The sequence below is a fragment of the Talaromyces amestolkiae genome, assembly GCF_001896365.1.
Source record: "Talaromyces amestolkiae strain CIB chromosome Unknown scaffold6.1, whole genome shotgun sequence".
NCBI classification, from domain to species: Eukaryota; Fungi; Ascomycota; class Eurotiomycetes; order Eurotiales; family Trichocomaceae; genus Talaromyces; species Talaromyces amestolkiae.
This window is the reverse complement of record NW_024468042.1, coordinates 1,371,798-1,388,080: the sequence shown is the minus strand read 5'-3', so window position 1 is coordinate 1,388,080 and position 16,283 is coordinate 1,371,798. Positions and strand designations below refer to the sequence as shown.

The 16,283-nt window shown below is 47.4% G+C and overlaps 6 protein-coding genes across 6 annotated transcripts; 3 read left to right on the top strand and 3 right to left on the bottom strand.

Annotated features, from left to right (window-relative positions):
- Nucleotides 1–146: 146 nt before the first annotated feature.
- Nucleotides 147–1,988, top strand: BHQ10_004023 (uncharacterized protein; the record flags this gene model as incomplete). Its single annotated transcript, XM_040876345.1, has 7 exons — nt 147–180; nt 233–455; nt 935–1,070; nt 1,135–1,359; nt 1,427–1,484; nt 1,542–1,709; nt 1,777–1,988. 7 exons carry the CDS (start codon nt 147–149, stop codon nt 1,986–1,988), a joined length of 1,056 nt encoding a protein of 351 aa, XP_040732527.1.
- Nucleotides 1,989–2,443: 455 nt separating this feature from the next.
- Nucleotides 2,444–4,168, bottom strand: BHQ10_004022 (uncharacterized protein; the record flags this gene model as incomplete). The annotated part of the gene is made up of 1 exon (XM_040876344.1): nt 2,444–4,168. One exon carries the CDS (start codon nt 4,166–4,168, stop codon nt 2,444–2,446), a length of 1,725 nt encoding a protein of 574 aa, XP_040732526.1.
- A 3,145-nt stretch (nt 4,169–7,313) lies between these two features.
- Nucleotides 7,314–8,765, bottom strand: BHQ10_004021 (uncharacterized protein; the record flags this gene model as incomplete). The annotated part of the gene is made up of 1 exon (XM_040876343.1): nt 7,314–8,765. One exon carries the CDS (start codon nt 8,763–8,765, stop codon nt 7,314–7,316), a length of 1,452 nt encoding a protein of 483 aa, XP_040732525.1.
- A 1,832-nt stretch (nt 8,766–10,597) lies between these two features.
- BHQ10_004020 (uncharacterized protein) lies at nt 10,598–11,705 on the top strand (the record flags this gene model as incomplete). Its single annotated transcript, XM_040876342.1, has 3 exons — nt 10,598–10,612; nt 10,663–10,699; nt 10,759–11,705. The coding sequence occupies 3 exons, from the start codon at nt 10,598–10,600 to the stop codon at nt 11,703–11,705; spliced, it is 999 nt and encodes a 332-aa protein (XP_040732524.1).
- A 255-nt stretch (nt 11,706–11,960) lies between these two features.
- Nucleotides 11,961–12,687, top strand: BHQ10_004019 (uncharacterized protein; the record flags this gene model as incomplete). The annotated part of the gene is made up of 3 exons (XM_040876340.1): nt 11,961–12,085; nt 12,143–12,233; nt 12,310–12,687. 3 exons carry the CDS (start codon nt 11,961–11,963, stop codon nt 12,685–12,687), a joined length of 594 nt encoding a protein of 197 aa, XP_040732523.1.
- Nucleotides 12,688–12,779: 92 nt separating this feature from the next.
- BHQ10_004018 (uncharacterized protein) lies at nt 12,780–15,696 on the bottom strand (the record flags this gene model as incomplete). Its single annotated transcript, XM_040876339.1, has 7 exons — nt 12,780–13,715; nt 13,761–14,115; nt 14,168–14,493; nt 14,541–14,618; nt 14,666–15,025; nt 15,073–15,140; nt 15,189–15,696. 7 exons carry the CDS (start codon nt 15,694–15,696, stop codon nt 12,780–12,782), a joined length of 2,631 nt encoding a protein of 876 aa, XP_040732522.1.
- Nucleotides 15,697–16,283: the final 587 nt, after the last annotated feature.

The window sequence follows — 16,283 nt, the reverse complement described above, 5'->3', positions numbered from 1 at the left end:
CCGAAGGCATTAGATTCGGAATTTCAGACCAGACCCTCGATTTAAGATCTTTCGCTTCCGCAGAATCTATAATCTAAACCTTGGACCAGCCGCGACGTGCGTATACACGAAGTATCGAAGCGTTTGAGTTCCGTCACTCAGCTTGAATGTTCCTGTGGGTCGACGACAAAGTGGGATTTGGTGCGCAGACGTTGCACAATCGAATTGGTCATTGATGAACCGCCCAAGTTAGCAACACCAGTCTTGGGATCCTGGAACCCCTTCTTCCCCATCCACGCCGAGGAGTCTAATATCTACCAGGAATTCTACGGCTGGCCCCAGGTTGCCGAGACTGCTAGGAAGGCTATTGCTAGCATGATGCATTCGAGTGAGCTCGGCAACGACTTACAGGTCCAGCAATTCTGCTACGGACAGTTGATCAGCTTGGCGCATGTAGCCGATTTCAAATCAATGGTGTAAGCATTTGATTGATAATCGTCCAGCATCTAATTAACATTTATATGCGGCTGTCACTAGTCAGTAGCCACGGTCCACTTTGATCTGTCAATCGTTCCCATTCTTGGTGACCATTAGCCCTTTCCGGCAACGGGCCGAACGACCAACCGTAAGCGCTCCATGAATGGAACCAGATCAAGGACAAACAGAGCCCTGTTAGCCTAAGCTGCTTTGGTGACACCGTTTTCCCTTGGAGGCAACGCCGACTTGAGGAAATTGCATTCGCTGTATTGTCAAGATGCAGGGCGATGAGTTGTAGCCCACGCATGATCTCATGATTGCTTACATTGAGAGCCCAACAGGATAACACGGCAAGAAAATGCGTATAAATATGAAGAAGAGCCGCTGTTGAATGGGAAGGTTGAGAACGTGCAAGCAGATTCATCAGATTTGCGACCTCTCTGTTGATATTGTTCTGCGCGACCTAAGCGCTGCACAGTTCTTTTGCCTTTGTTGACTTCATTGTCCCAACAGTCTACTCATCTTCGCCGATCATGATTACGCTATACTGCGAGGGAACTCCCAACCCTCTCAAGATTTCCATCGCGCTGGAGGAATTGGGCTTGGAGTACAAGGTATGATGTCGGGTAACATCTTCCAACGCCAGAGAAAGGACTCCCTGACGCAGTCCTTGTATAGGTCCGCAAAATCAATCTCTTTAACCACGAACAGAAAGAACAGTGGTTTCTCGATATAAACCCCAACGGCCGCATTCCAGCTATTGTCGACACGGACGAGAATGGTCGCGAGCTGAATATCTGGGAAAGTGGTGCAATCTTGCAGTATCTTGTGGACCGGTACGACAAAGACCACAAGATCTCGTATCCTCAAGGCAGCAAGGAATACTGGCAGATGACAAGCTGGGTAGGTTTTGCCTTTCATCGTCACCTCGAATTTTGAAAGGGCAAATTCTAATCTGGAATTCCACCAGCTCTTTTGGCAGGTGAGCGGTCTCGGCCCCATGCAGGGTCAAGCAAACCATTTTAAAAGTATGTTTGGGAGACAATGGGACGAAAAAGATGACACTGATCTGAAATGAACAACAGTGTCCGCTTTCGGCGACTATCCGTACGCCTTAAACCGCTACGTCAACGAAACACGCCGTCTCTACCGCATCATGGATAAGGCCCTTGCAAACAATCCTTCCGGATATCTCGTTGGTGATCATCTGAGCATTGCCGACATCGCTATCTGGCCATGGACAACTGCGTACAGTAAGAAATCTACTCGATTCGATGGAGTCCGAGTCTTTACGGTAAATACTGACGGCACGCATCATAGAGTACAGTGGCCTATCCCAGATTGATGAATTCCCTCACGTTAAGGATTGGATGTATAGACTCCTCGCACGTCCCGGTTTTGAGAAGGGTCGCAACGTGCCGAGTCCTCATCTTTACCTCCAGCTCAACGAGCTGTCAGACGAAGAACTGACGAAGTTGGGGAAGGAGAGATCAGGATGGATTCAGGAGGCTATGAAGCGCGATGCAGAATGATCACAAGGCCATCTGTTTATTGGTAAGTTACGTACACACCGGCTCTCCTAAATAGAAAGCAAACGTTTCCTCTTTATAATAGCAAATTAATTCGTCTTCTCTGATATAGAATGCGTCCACTCTCTCAATATTACAGTTGAGCTCTCCATCCATTGGTTTCAGTAATGCAAAGCCAACAGACATAGAATAAGTGGTATGCCGTTACAATGGGCTTGTTCTTGGGGGATAGCTACAACGCTATGTCTAAGAGCACTCAGTTTTTAGGAGTAAAGATGACCATAAGACGTCTCGATGGAACTAGCTGCTTTAATCTGCACCTGCAAGTCGCTAGTTATACTAAGCCACACAATTTAAAGGTTGCTCTATCTGATAGTACTCAATGATTCTTTTCGTGGTGTGAGAATATCTATTATCCCAGATGTTCTTTCGGTTACGTCGCCTTCCAATACATTAACCTAGAAAAACCCCAAGCTAGACAAATCTTTCATAATCTCCTTTGCATCCTTCTTCGCCTCAGCTGCCTGCCCAGCTATGATGCTGTTCGGCATTTCCGGTTCCTCCTCACCATGTTGCAGAGCAAGCAGCAAAAGACCACCGACGGCCACTAACAACGACACACCCAACCACGCGAATACCCTTGCATAGGAAACACTAGCCCTAATCCTCGAAATCACAGGCGCCGCAATCGACATCGTACTCGGCGCAATAGTCGTATCATCAAAAGTCTGATGAAACGAATCCCAGGCCGCTAGATAAGCCTGACGAATAACATTTTCAACGTACAAATCGAGGTTATCCCACGTCGGGATTTGGGAAGAGTTCATAAGCGCGATTTGGGTTAGAAGGTCGGGCAGAAGCCAGAATGCTTCTTGGACCCATCGATCAGGCTCGAAATGGACTTGGTCGAGGGGTGTCTGGTCTTCGATGACTCGGGATGATGAGATGTACGTGCTCAGTGGGCTCGTGGTTACGCCGGCTGTGAGGGTAATGTTGGCGAAGATGTAGCATGTTCCTAGGCCCCAAGGGTAGAGATACTGTGGAATGCTGCTGTTGATGTTGAAATCGCCAAAAGGACTCTTGAAGCTCGCGCAATTTTCGGATGCGCCATTACCAAAAACGAGGCCCAGGCTTTGATTACCGGAGACGATGGTTGGATCATGAAAGCCCGTCTGCGAGGAGTTCCAGAGTAAATCCGGATCAAAGAGGATTGCGTGACCAGGGCTCGTGAAGAGGTCCAGACTTGTGTTCACTTGGCTAAGCGACGGCGCAAATGAGAGAACATCGTTGGCCACCGTACTCGAAATCTGACTCGCCGCTGTTGCCCACACGATATTTTGGAATTTGATGCATGGTAGGGTAGAATTTGTGAGCGTCGAGTTGGTGGGGAGACCATCATTGTTGCTGCTGACGACGTGCCGGCATCCATTCCCAGTCAGAGAGGTCCCGTTGCTGCTGGAGATGGTCGAGCTGTCGGACCATGCGAGGCTGGCAAGCCCCTGCGCTTTTGCGAGTACGTATTGCCTCGTTGTAACAGATGTGGCGGCGTAGCCTGGGTATTGTTCCCATAGGACAGCGCTTGCGGAAGGATCCGTGGAATTCACTAATACATTCGCGCTTCCGGGGACGGAAGTTGGGTTCCAGTTTATCGCACCGGCGAGGAGAGGTGCGATGAACGGTTGAGGGAATATGCTGAGCAGTATCGCAAGAACAACCCAGCTCCGGATGCCTCGTGGGAGTGGGAATGGGTATCTGAAGCATGGCGGTAGTTTATATTTTGTCATGAACGAGAGCTGCGAAGTACTGAGCTTTGGGTTGCCGTTGTGCGTCAAGAGATACGCGCATTTCCAGATTGCGATTGCTGCCCAGGAAGTAGTAAAGAATTTGGTGATGACCAAMCCCGCCGAAACAAGCGTTGTTATGTCGGAAACCCGGAGGTGGAGAGTACCGTCGGAATATCGAGGTGTTGTGGTATCGATAGCATCGTAGTTATTGATAGCTAAGGCTATGCTTAAGGACAGTGCGATGCTACAAATTGTATGCGCGAGGAGAAGTAACCAGCCTTGAAGTGCCCACGTTAGTGTTGACCTTTTTCGGGGGTGATTGGCAGACTCTGAGTTGTCTTTTTTTATGTTTGTAGGCGTAAGAGCGAATGTCTCTGTGGGAGTTTGCTTTTCAGCCATGCTGAAGACAAAGAGCACTCTTGATATTCAGTGGTGATATATGACCAGCAGCAGACAATTATTACCTGATGTGTTTAGATCTGGGGGAAAGTCTCTTGAAATTTTGGAGCCGCGGTCTAGGGTCTTCAGGAGAGGGCTGGAGAGCATTTGGAAAAGCCGACATGATAACTAGCATGATTGGGGCCATGTATGTTCTGACATTTTCCTGAGTAATGATACAAGGGCAATACAACACATTACACAGAGTCTTATGAACTAAGGGCACATCAACTACGAGTATAATATGTTATATGCAGCCTGTCATTTGTCAAGGCAGACATACTAATCTATCAATATCGATGTCTGGACTTATGCATATTGCATGGCCGTAGTGCTGGTGACACCACCGCCATTTATTTTGCGGACAGGTTCCTCAACCACTCACGAGCTGTTGTCAGCAAGCCACAAGGCTCCAGATATGGACATCATACTCTTTGCTATTGAGGAGGTTTGAAAATAAACGGAATCTATCCAATGAAGTTTAAGCATGTATCATGCGTCGGTTGTTCTTTAATATCTCACTTTGGCTATGGATATCAGTAAAAAGAACGAAAACTACACTATACCATTAGCAGACCAACAGGGACAAATAGATATGTGAATAGCACTTAATATTCGAGGCTGGCTGATCTGATTTCCATTCTGGTCTAGGTGCAGAATGGCATCTTTACACCAAGTCATCTCATAATAAGAGCCTCACGCTCGTACCGTTGTCCAACGAAACCTAAGTCCAGAGTGGGCACTAAAAGTCTTCGCAAACGTTGTTACTGGCGTATGTTATGAAGATTAATTAAGTTACAGTATGGCCTTAAGATGTAATTCAGAACATCAAATATATTAGTGATAATACATAACACGAGATAGAGGCAGAACATCTAGCAACCCTCGACAAATCGCGAGGAGTTAGATAGGAAAATAGAGTAGTGTTGTAAAAAAAAGTAGGGAGGTGCGATAATATTCAAACTAATCGTTGGTCTTTGACCTCCCTCCATCCCGCATCCCGGCGCACCGCTGCAGCCGCTAACTAAACTATCACTTGGTAATTATTAATTACATAGTTATTTTTCGGAGAGGTGGACAGGTCGCTTGGGATTTACCAGCACGTTATAGGATGAAATGTTCAGCCTAGTCACGTACGCTTCAAATTGGCCAAATCTGCATTCTGCGTCCAATTTGAAATCTGCCGAGACTTGCAGCTAGCTAGTCATTTCATTTGAACTCCGATCTCACTAACTACTGCCTTTCTTGTTCACGATTGGTGATAATCCGCGAGCTGATAGCTGTTAGTTCGGCGGGAAGGATTTGTGACAGCTGGCAATGGCTCTACGTTCCCGTGATATCAACACCAGACGTCTGAGCTGGATAGGGAAAGGCACGCCTTGCACAGAGATTTACATCAGAAGCGAAAACCAGAGCTTTTACTTAAATTCTTCCTTTTTCCTCTTTGTGCTTAATATCATCTGTCGACAGGCACCTCTTGCTCGAGATGGTTGGCTAGAATAGCGTTCTCAAACCAAGCTGGTGAATGTGATCTATACAATCTAGGAATACACCTGGAAATTTTCTTTGATCTGAAGGAATTGCTGTCGAGTTGGACTACACTGACAGCCGAGGAATTAGCCCTAATGTCGAATTCCCACGAAAATGACCGCCACGTCTAAATCAAAAAACGAGGAGGAACAGAGATTACGTTAGGGGTTTCAGACTTTGAATGGCAAGAATGCACAGTCAGTCGATGGGGACGTTTGATTCATAGTGTTTCGGTTTCAAATTATGGGATTTTGCGGGCCTTGATGGAGTTTTCTTAGAGTGCAACAAGTGTACATGAATGCTTTAAAAATTGAACTATATTTGAGGACTATGATGAATGTGAGAACTCTATGATATACCGATCTCAATTTTACATATATACGCAGAACCCATTTGGAGTTGGTTATATTTTGATGGAAAGCTGGATGGGAAGCCCCTGGATTGGCGGGCGGCAACTCCACGGCAGAAGGAGAAGGTCATGCATCAGTTGTTTGACAAAATTCTTGAGATTGAGAAGCGTCCCTTTCAAGCGATGGGATCATTATTCTTCTCGGCGGAAGACTCTATAGACATTCGAGGTCTCGCACACTAATCGACATGGCAGATTGGAAAAGGTCCGCTTGGTCCATTCTCTTCCTTTCTAGAGGGGTCTCAGACTATGCTTGAGTCCTACCTTGCAATGATAGCCAGTGGTGAGATTGATCCCTGCTGTACAGTAAAGACCTATCTTGTCCATCGATTCCGCCAGGTTATTGTTGGAGCTCTCTCAAAAAATAACTCACCAGGTGATAAATTCTTCGTCAAGCACCGCGATGACAAGGGTGACCACATCCGGGTTGATCACGACTTTGATATCGTAGGAATCATAGACTGGGAATGGACTCAAACCGTCTCAAAGGCGGAGGCATTCTGTTCTCTATGCATGATGTGGTAGGTGAGCGAGTTCTACAACGGCTCTAATGAACTAGCTGCGGATGAATTGCACCTAGCTGCCTTATTTCAGGAAAGGGGACGTGAATATCTTACCAGCTATGTTCTGAAGGGCAGAAAGATTCAAAAGATTTTTAATTGCTCTTGGGCCCGAGAGCTCTTTTCTAGATATGCAGACACTCTCATATCTTTTTGCAGGGCTCCAGGAAGCTTTCAACCTCAAATATGAGGGCTAAGAGACGTGGAAAGGCAAGGCTCTTGTGAAATGGAAAGATGGCGAGTTGCTCCTCAACTTGTTGACTTCGAATGCCATGTTTCATGTACCAATTAATGAAAGGGCGAGGTAAGAGGGGAGTTGTGCTTTTCAGTCAGAACGATTCCGAGAATAAATGTATCTCATTCACTAACTAAGGATAAAGATATTGATAAGAAATCAATGTTGAAGGGCAAATCCACCTATTTGGGCTCAGGGTCGTTTCCAGCGTTGTTCCCTGCGTCGCCGTAAAAGCACAAATCTCAGGGATTTTCGTCGGTATCGCAATGATATCTGGTGGCGACGATGTTCTTCAAATTATCTGACTAACTCTCTTGATGTCTGTCACACTACTCAACCCAGTCGTAGCCCTGGTGTTAATTATTTACGAACTCACGCCTTCTCTACCACAAATTGGGTGGCATCAGCGATGGGCCCAGCGCTTGCATACACCCTAGTGTGATAGCTCTCATCAAAGTCCACCTTCCAGTACATGTGCCATAGTGTTCGGATGACAATAATATTGCCGTGACGAATCACATCCTTGCTCCCAGTATCGGCAGGATTATACGGGAGAAAAGTCTCGCGTTCGTCTGCTTGGTCCCAGCTGACACCCCAATACAGGAACCCGCCAGAATCTTTTACACAGGATAATACAGTGTCGTTACCAATGCTGCTATCAACATGCGCGAGTCGGATATTTCCGTTGGCGCCACAGGAGTCAGCGTCCAGGTTTCCACTGAATGGCCACGTCCACGCTGAATTCTTCCGACGCTCCCGTATCAGGAAACGAGTGTTGTCTGAAGGCTCGTCAACGACGGTCAGGAGACTCAGCTTTCCGTTACCAGGAGGCTGGATATCCACGGCGAGGTAACGCCCATCCAGTGTCTTGAGTCTAATAGAGTTCAGATAATCGATTTCTGCACCAAGAGGGATGTCAGGGCTTTGCGCAAATTTATTCAGCCGAATGACATAGTGAATGCCGGCTTGGTTCCATCCTTCATTGACAAAGTCACGTTTGACAATACCCAAACCGGTAGATCTGTGCGTGACCCATTCATTGAAGATTGGTGCTGCTCTGCTGTCGCAGTCGCGAGGATGATGTCCAGGAAGGTAAGATCGCTTTGGAGTGTCTATGAGCTGGGTTATCCAAAGCTTCTCCTTCTTCCGTATTTTGAGAGCTTGATCCAGCCAGTCTACAATCTCCTGTGGCGATTTGTCCTCATAGTCAGCAGACCAGTTATCTCGAATGTCTGCCGCTTGCGGGGCCCAGAGCTTGTCGCAGTAGTAATGCGTCGTGTCGCCATTGACCGTCTCATCCTCGCCCCATATTATAATGAACTGCTTCCCGTCTTCCTTCAGCTTAGCCCATGTGAGCGCCTTGTTGTAAGATTTGCCATCGGCGGCCACGTGTGCGGTTGCAAATGCATCTTCTTTTCCGTCTCCTAGGATTTTAATCAACGTGTCCAAAACGTCACTAGCAATGTCATCTGAGTGATTGAAGTCGAGGTCGAGGAAGATGAATTCGGATTTGTGAGCGTTGGCAAATCCCTTGATCTGATTTAGAACAGTCTCGAATGTCTGGAATGTAATGATATTATGCTTCATGACCAATAGATTCGCGGAACGAGTGATCCTCATATCGAAATACCGAGACCCTGCCAGGAGCTGGTCGGTGTAATTCCCACTTTGGCAGATGCTGCCAGCGGCGTCATGTATCGGATCTAGAGCTGATGCATATGGATATGCAGAGGCATCATGACTGCAGGGTATGTATGAATCGATCACATATTCACTGGGTTCCAGGTACTTCATCCAGTTGGAAAGGTCAAGGGCAGAAGCCATGATTAGAAACGATGGGCAAACGTTGTTTACAGGTTGATTCAATGAGTAGGTGATTTTTCAGATTTGATTATCAGCTTAGAGAGAAACAGCTCACTGGATTCGAATAATTTACAGGAGTTTGGAAGTGGGTTTAAAGCCTTTTATATTTGAACAACCTATTTTTGTGTATTAGTAGAGTCTTGAAGAGAACCTCTATACAAGCCCGTTTCGGGAAATCCAAGTTTCTAAAAAGGCTGGCTGGCTGAAAAATGCAATATCTCAAGATTTTTGAACCTCATGGAGAACAGAAAGGGTTCTGTTTTTCAAAGGTATGGATGTAATCCGAGTCTCTCTGATGTGATCAGATACGGTTCTACACGGCTCGCGCATCTTAAATACCAATCGAAGATAAGTTGGCGTTGTAGTTTTCAGAATCGCCCAATAATGCTCCTCGCCCTGTATTTCCTCGAGTGACTGACTATATAGAACTGATCACACGATAGCTATAAGAACTACTCTTTGGCTTTTGGAGGAACATGTTCGTATCGACCAAACCTTATTCTGACTGCTTCCTCAGCTGAAAAGTGCAAACCAAAGCCCGCAGAGCCAAGGCCATTGCAAATGGTAGTCTGAGCTGAAAGCTCATACTGAATATTCTTGTCCAGCCAGCCCAATATCTGCTTCGGGCTCTGCATGGTGGCTTCCGCTCAAATCATTGGTAGGTCCTCAGCCCTGATCCCCTTTGACTTAAACTTTCCCTGAACCCCAGGCCTGTGCTGCCACGCTAGTATCGATCTACAAATGCACTTGGTAAGTTGGGTTAGTAGCCTTGAAGGCCCACGCGCTCTCATGTACGCCACAAAACTGTAGATACACAATCCCCGCAAATGAACAGTCTTCATAAATGTGGCATCTCGTACAAACCTGTGGCGCTGTGAAATGCGGTCGAGATCACATAATTGGGACTTGGAGATAGTCACATCGATCAAGAAGAATTCTGGTGCAAACACTTGGGTTTTTCAGTTATCAGTACACTCATTTCAAGTAGTTAGTATGAGGACAAAATGCCGAGGCTGGCTGTCAGACATATAAAACTTTGTCCATACGGAGTAAATAAGTCTCTTTACAAGTAGGAGCAGCCACCTGAAGTCTATCTAGGCTTGATAACTTTACTCATGGCCTGATGGAGGTTTCCTTGATGCCCTGAAATGACGAGAGGGGGCAAAAGGGTCTAAAACCCCTGTCCACAACATGTACGATCCGGCGCAATTTTCAGGCTGCTGGTTAACTGTGCGCTGGACAACTCGTCAACAAATTGAGCTTAACGTAGAACCTCGAATTCTGCGTGTCTCTTGTTGTTCTGTAGAGTACACATGTACACAAACTCATCGTTGGGGACATATATTACAATAGAACACGTTCCCACTCAATTTCTCTGAGTCTGATGTTGGTTGACCGTTTCATAACAATATATTACGGACGTAGGGCGTAATATTACACCTCGTACTGACCGTTACGATCGGTATCATGTAGTTCACCATGATTGGCCAATCGGTGTAAAGTACTTAGATGTTAGCAGCTATGGAGCCCCCACCATGATCCGATATGGAAGGATGAATCATGTCACGTCAGTTGCTGTTACAATCTTAAATGTCACTTGATACAAAATTCCCATGATGAAACTACATATCTAGACTACGCATTACACTAAACTCTGTCTGCTCAGCGAGCAAACTCTTTGTGCAATCCATCAGCAGATGCCTTTGCGTCCTTTGCCTCATCGTTGTGCCATCCCACTTACAAGAACGATTCCATCTCGTCCTATATACAGGACAGGAAGTCATCGTTTCGCCATGACGACCGAAAGGGTATGTCGATTCTCACCATATACTACGTTTCTGAAACTGACTCCATTCAGAGCTCGTCTGGATCACAGCATCCAAAAAGACTCGTGTGTAAGTCCGATGAGTCTAACGCGGGGAAGTGAGCAAAACATACTGACCGAATCATCAAGTTGCGCCAGGCGACATTCAAGGCCCCAACGATGGAGGACAAGATATCCACAACATCAAGTCCGCCGCCGCCCACCTGGCCGAAGACATCTCACGATCCGACACATCCACTCCGACCTCGGTGATGCAACAAGAGCTCGTATCGCATCCAGCTCGCGCGCATCAATTCGTCATAAACCCGCCCTTGACTATCGCGCAACTACATCCTACGAACCCGCTACATCAGTTCCATCGCTGGTTTCAGGATCCACGAATCCCTCGTTCATCGGCGCCGGAGACGTGTACGTTAGCTACGGCATCGTTACCGTCAGGTCGCGTGAGTGCTCGCATGCTTTATTTCAAAGAGTTGGATGAGCGCGGATGGGTCATATACAGCAACTGGGGCAGTAAAGAGGGCAAAGGTCATCAGATCTTCGGTAGCGGGTTTGCCGTCTCTGCAGATGGGCGTACGCCGGGCGACATACACGAGACTGCTGCTCTCAATGAAGGAAATAGATGGGCAGCCCTTACATTCCTCTGGTCACTAGTTGAGCGTCAAGTCCGAATCGAGGGACTGGTAGAACCAGTATCCCGAGAAGAGAGTGAACTATATTGGCGCACCAGGGAAAGAGGTAGTCAGATCGGCGCCTGGGCTAGTTGGCAGAGTAAAGTAATGTGGTCGGCGGAGCCAGACACGCTCCCACCACCGGAGGAATTGGGACATGCTGACTACGACGATGGAAGGAAAGAGCTAGAGGCGCGCGTCAAGGAAATGGAAGCTCGGTTTGCGGATGTGGACGAAATCCCCTTACCGCCGTTCTGGGGTGGGATTCGAGTCGTTCCTGAGTCGGTGGAGTTTTGGCAGGGGCGCGCGAGTAGACTGCATGATCGATTTAGATATGTGCGAGTCGGACAGACGGATCATGCAGCGGAGAACTTCAAGTGGCGGATAGAACGGCTGTCTCCTTGATAGAACTCATTTATAGCATTAGTTTTTTTTGTACATTAGAATCATGAGCAAGTAGAAGCAAGCATGTCCACTCATTTTTCTCATCTTGCCTTTTGCGGAAGGAGTAACTGAGTGCAGCCTGATTAGTCAGGCATCAACATTAGCTATCTTATCGACAACATTTCCGAACCTCGTCTCATGCTATCTAAACTTCAAGCAACAACAAGGATATCAGAGCCACTCAATCGCCCCCAATTCTGTCCCAATCAATCGCATATGCCGGCCATGTCATCATCTGGCAGCCCAAACCTCAAAACAAGCTCATTCACGCTCACACGATGGGTTACACTGGCCCTCGCCAGCGGCGCATTCGCAGCTCTCAACGGCCTATTCGCGAAACTGTTCGTCCAAACCACTTCCTTCATCTTCTTAACAAACGTCTAGCTAATCGAAAATAGGACAACGACTGAAGCCACCGGATCCGCCGCAAGCAGCATTGCGCACGCATTGGGTCTACCTGAAGGGATGGTCGAAGTCATCGTTCGCGCTGTTCGTTCCCACCATCCCCCCCTAACCTTCATTCAAACCCAACTACAAACTCACGACTGACGTTCAAATAAAATAGATATGTTTCGGTCTCAACCTCCTCAGCAACTTCATAATGTGGGCCCTCTTCACCCGCGCCCTAACGGCCGCGCCCTCCACAACCAAAGTCTCAATCACAAACACATCCGCCAACTTTCTCGTAACTGCGATTTTGGGGATGATTGTCTTTCGTGAGCGGGTAGGTGGGTTGTGGTGGTTGGGCGCTGTGATGATGGGCGCGGGATGTATTCTTGTGGGTATGAGGGATGAGAGTAAGGATAGCAGTCCAAAAGGGCAGGCAGCAGCAGCACGGGAAGGTGGTGATGATGAGGCGGAGGAGACGATAACGTTGAGAGAGGAAGGGTTTGATGATGCGGGTGTTTTGGGAGGGCATGATGAGCCGTATCGGGATGAGTGATTATAGATATATATTATTTAAAGATGTATAGAAAGGATAGTGTATATGTGTCGTCATTGATCATAATCTATTGATATATTACAGGCCCCAGATCACCTCACCCGATCTTCCAATTCCAATGGATCATCCTCCTCAGTACCTTCAAGAATACCATATTGATGTTCATCAGTAGTCTCAGCTGGACGCTCATTCCGTCCATGTCTCAACCTCGCAGACCCGTCGAGTCGAATGCTTCTCGTCTTGATGAGTCGTAGTGTCTGGCCTACTTTCTGCAGAAACGACCACACTTTTTCTTCCAGTGTAGCGACTGGCCCTTCGTTTTCGGCCTGACTTCCCAATCCGGTTGGCCCGTTTGCTGTGGTGGCATTTTCCTGCGCTTCAACCTTGAATTGATACTTAAGGCAATCTTTGACTGTGACTAGACCCATCAATTTACCGCGTTGCTCAACAAGAATGACACGCGGGCCCATTTTCTTGAATAATTCCATCACAGTCTCGAGGGGAAGTCGAGGGTGTACCGAGATTGGAGTATGGTCCACGTATGGCGTAAAGTCTACGGTCTTTGATCCGGTCGTGTTTTCCAGTTCGTCAAATGTCTGGGGCGCATCGAGGTAAGGCCCTGGTGTTCTGGGGGCCGGACTGTGTATCCTGCTTGTAGCTGAAGTGGTCTCGTGAGTGAATATGCATTTCGCATTTGGCGATAGCGGCTGCACCCGTCTGGCCTTGTTGATGGCGTAGCGCAATTCTGTACGGCCAATGTACCCGACCACGATTTTGCTTGTCCGGTCCTCGACGATCGGGAAGCCTTGGAATTTGTTATCATTCAAGAGATGCTCTGCTTCACGGACAGGCAGATCATATGCTGGCAGAGAAAGCGGACTGCTAGTCATGGCACGTGAGACGGGGACGTTGAAGACATGTTCTTCTTTGTTGTCGAGGAATGGGAACCCATTGAACCAGATCATGCGATCTGCAATACCGCCATTTCCAAATCGTTCACTGACAGCCTTGGTGACTCCAACAACAATCTAAACAGTTAGTTTGATAATCATATAAAGGTAAAAGAAACTTACCATAGTTGGAAGGATATAGACCAAAGCTCCCGTAAGTTCGAACATGATCACAACAACAGACACAGTGAGATGCATGATGCCACTGAGTGCTGCAGCGGCACCTAGGAAAGCATATGTTCCAGGCGTAATGCAAGGAACATCCGGCTCGCAGGCAGCAAAGAAGCTAGAATCCGGAAAGGATTCATGCAAAGCTTGAACAAGAATACCAACCATTCTTCCAAAAGATGCGCCTACTGCCATTGACGGGACAAAAATACCGGCAGGAACTTTGCAACCGTAGGAAATGATGACTAGACCGACTCGAAGAATGGTAGCGACCAGAAGCGAAAACACCATCGACCAGCGATTTTGTTTGCTGCTGTCGTATTAGCATAGTGATAGGTGTGACCTCAAAGACATCAACTTACTCGCAAATACCCTCGTAGTTGTTGTCACCTTCGCATTCCTTGAATAGCACCTCCATGGCTTGCGTCATGTTGATTCTGAGAAATATGTTTGGATAGCAGAGTAGTGCTGTCAGGCCAGCGAGAACCACAGCTTCTGTCACTGGATATGATCCCAAATATTTCTTTCGAAAAGCCGCTACTCGCAAATTCCATTTTATGACCAGAGCGCCATACAAGCCGCCAAAGACACCGAGAATGACGAAGAATATTAACTCAAAGAAGTGCCATGTACGGTCATATTTGACCTGGAACATGACTAGCTGGCCGGTTCTGAATGGGTTCATGGCCTATGATTATCAGTGCTGTTACTTTTCAAGCTCTTTAGCAAGCTTACCGCTAACACGCCCGTAGCTATCAAAGCACAAAAGTAACTTCTCCAAAGAGTCTTGAGTGGAAAATAAGTCGACATTTCCTATTAAAATTAGTACGCACTAACTCTATGGTTGGGAACAGAATTACCTCGAGCGAAAACAATACACCACCAATTGGACTACCAAACGCAACCGCAACGCCTGTACCCGCCGAAGCGGTCAAGATTTCTCTCGTTTTGGCTGCATTTCTTCTGTACTTGTTGAAAAACCGCGAGATTACATTTCCCGTACACACAGCATAGTGCACACTGGGTCCCTCTTTTCCAACCGATAGTCCAGAGGCGATCGAAAGCGGCAGGCCAATCGATTTGATGGAGAGAGTGGTTGCGCTCAGGAAACCCTTCATCACAAAGCCAGCTATGATACATTTGATTTCTGAGATTCCGGAGCCCGCTGCGTACGGCGCAAATGACTTGACGAGGAAGGCAGACATAAAAGCGAACGTGACCTTGACAGAGTTAGTTGTGGACCATTGTATGCTCATGGAGAACGTACTGCAAAAAGGAAATATACTATGTAGTTGAAAAAAGCATTACCACCCCATCGATGCCATTCCGGACAGCCTAGTATCAGTCAGTATACGACTAAAACCGTTGCGGAGCTATGCCTACCATTCTCTGCGCCCCAACAACAAAACTGCTCATTCAAATAGAACGCCGTCGAGCAATGTCCAAGCTTGATATCCGATAGCCACTCAGTCACGATATTGAGAAGAGCAGCATTCAACCCGATTGCCGCACCAACGAGCGTTACAACAAGCCACGCTTGACCTGCATCGTAAGACTCCCACAGTTTCCGTCGCCAACCAAACGTCCCTTCTTGGTCCCAAAAGCCATGCCCTTCTCGTCTCCGCGCCCGACGACGAATCTGCTCTTGTACCTCATCTTGCACCCAATCTATCGTCGTAAAATCTTCATATCGTTTGATCTCGTTTATTTCTTCCGTTACTGCGGGATTCGGATGGCTTGCTGTGCCTGGTGCTCCGTCTCCAGCCCCATTGTCGCTCTGATCTGAGACCGAGAATCCAGAAAGCCGGCGCGAGAGTCGGCCTGGTGGATCTATTGGCGAGAGAAACCCATGAGGCTGTGCGGAGCTGGACGATGCGCGAGGGAGGGTCATGTGTATATCGCCGAGGGTCGCAATCGCATGTCGAGGGAAGCCTAGAGCTGTAGAGGTATGAAAGCCTGCTCTCTAGATGTAGAATTCGAGATAAATTTTTCGAGAATGTCAGTTGCTGTCAATGCGCTTGTGCTTGTCGATAATAGAAGTGTGTAACTATTAGCGTTGATTCAATTGATGATGTTGATGGTCACATGGAGGTAGCTGTGGCCGCGTTCAACGACGGCAACCTTAAGCTGGGCGATAAGATAAGCATCACATACTCGACTTGTCGATAGATCAGAACGCATGCTCCCATTATTCAGACGATGAACTTGAGTCGCAAATTTGAAACATATACACACAATTATAACTCTGACGGAATCATCTTCAACATTTGTCTGGTGCGATTCGAGAGCCGAAGTCTTCGAAATCTGGCCCAGAATCTACTGGCCCTGCTTTAATTCTGCGAGAGCGCGTCTCGACATCCACCGCATCTTCCACGCTGCGAACTCAGTATATCACAAACTGATCGGCCAACTTCAATCTGAAAGACACGCAAACATCTGGCCGCCTATCACGGACACGAAAAGCACCTGGTTCCGTCA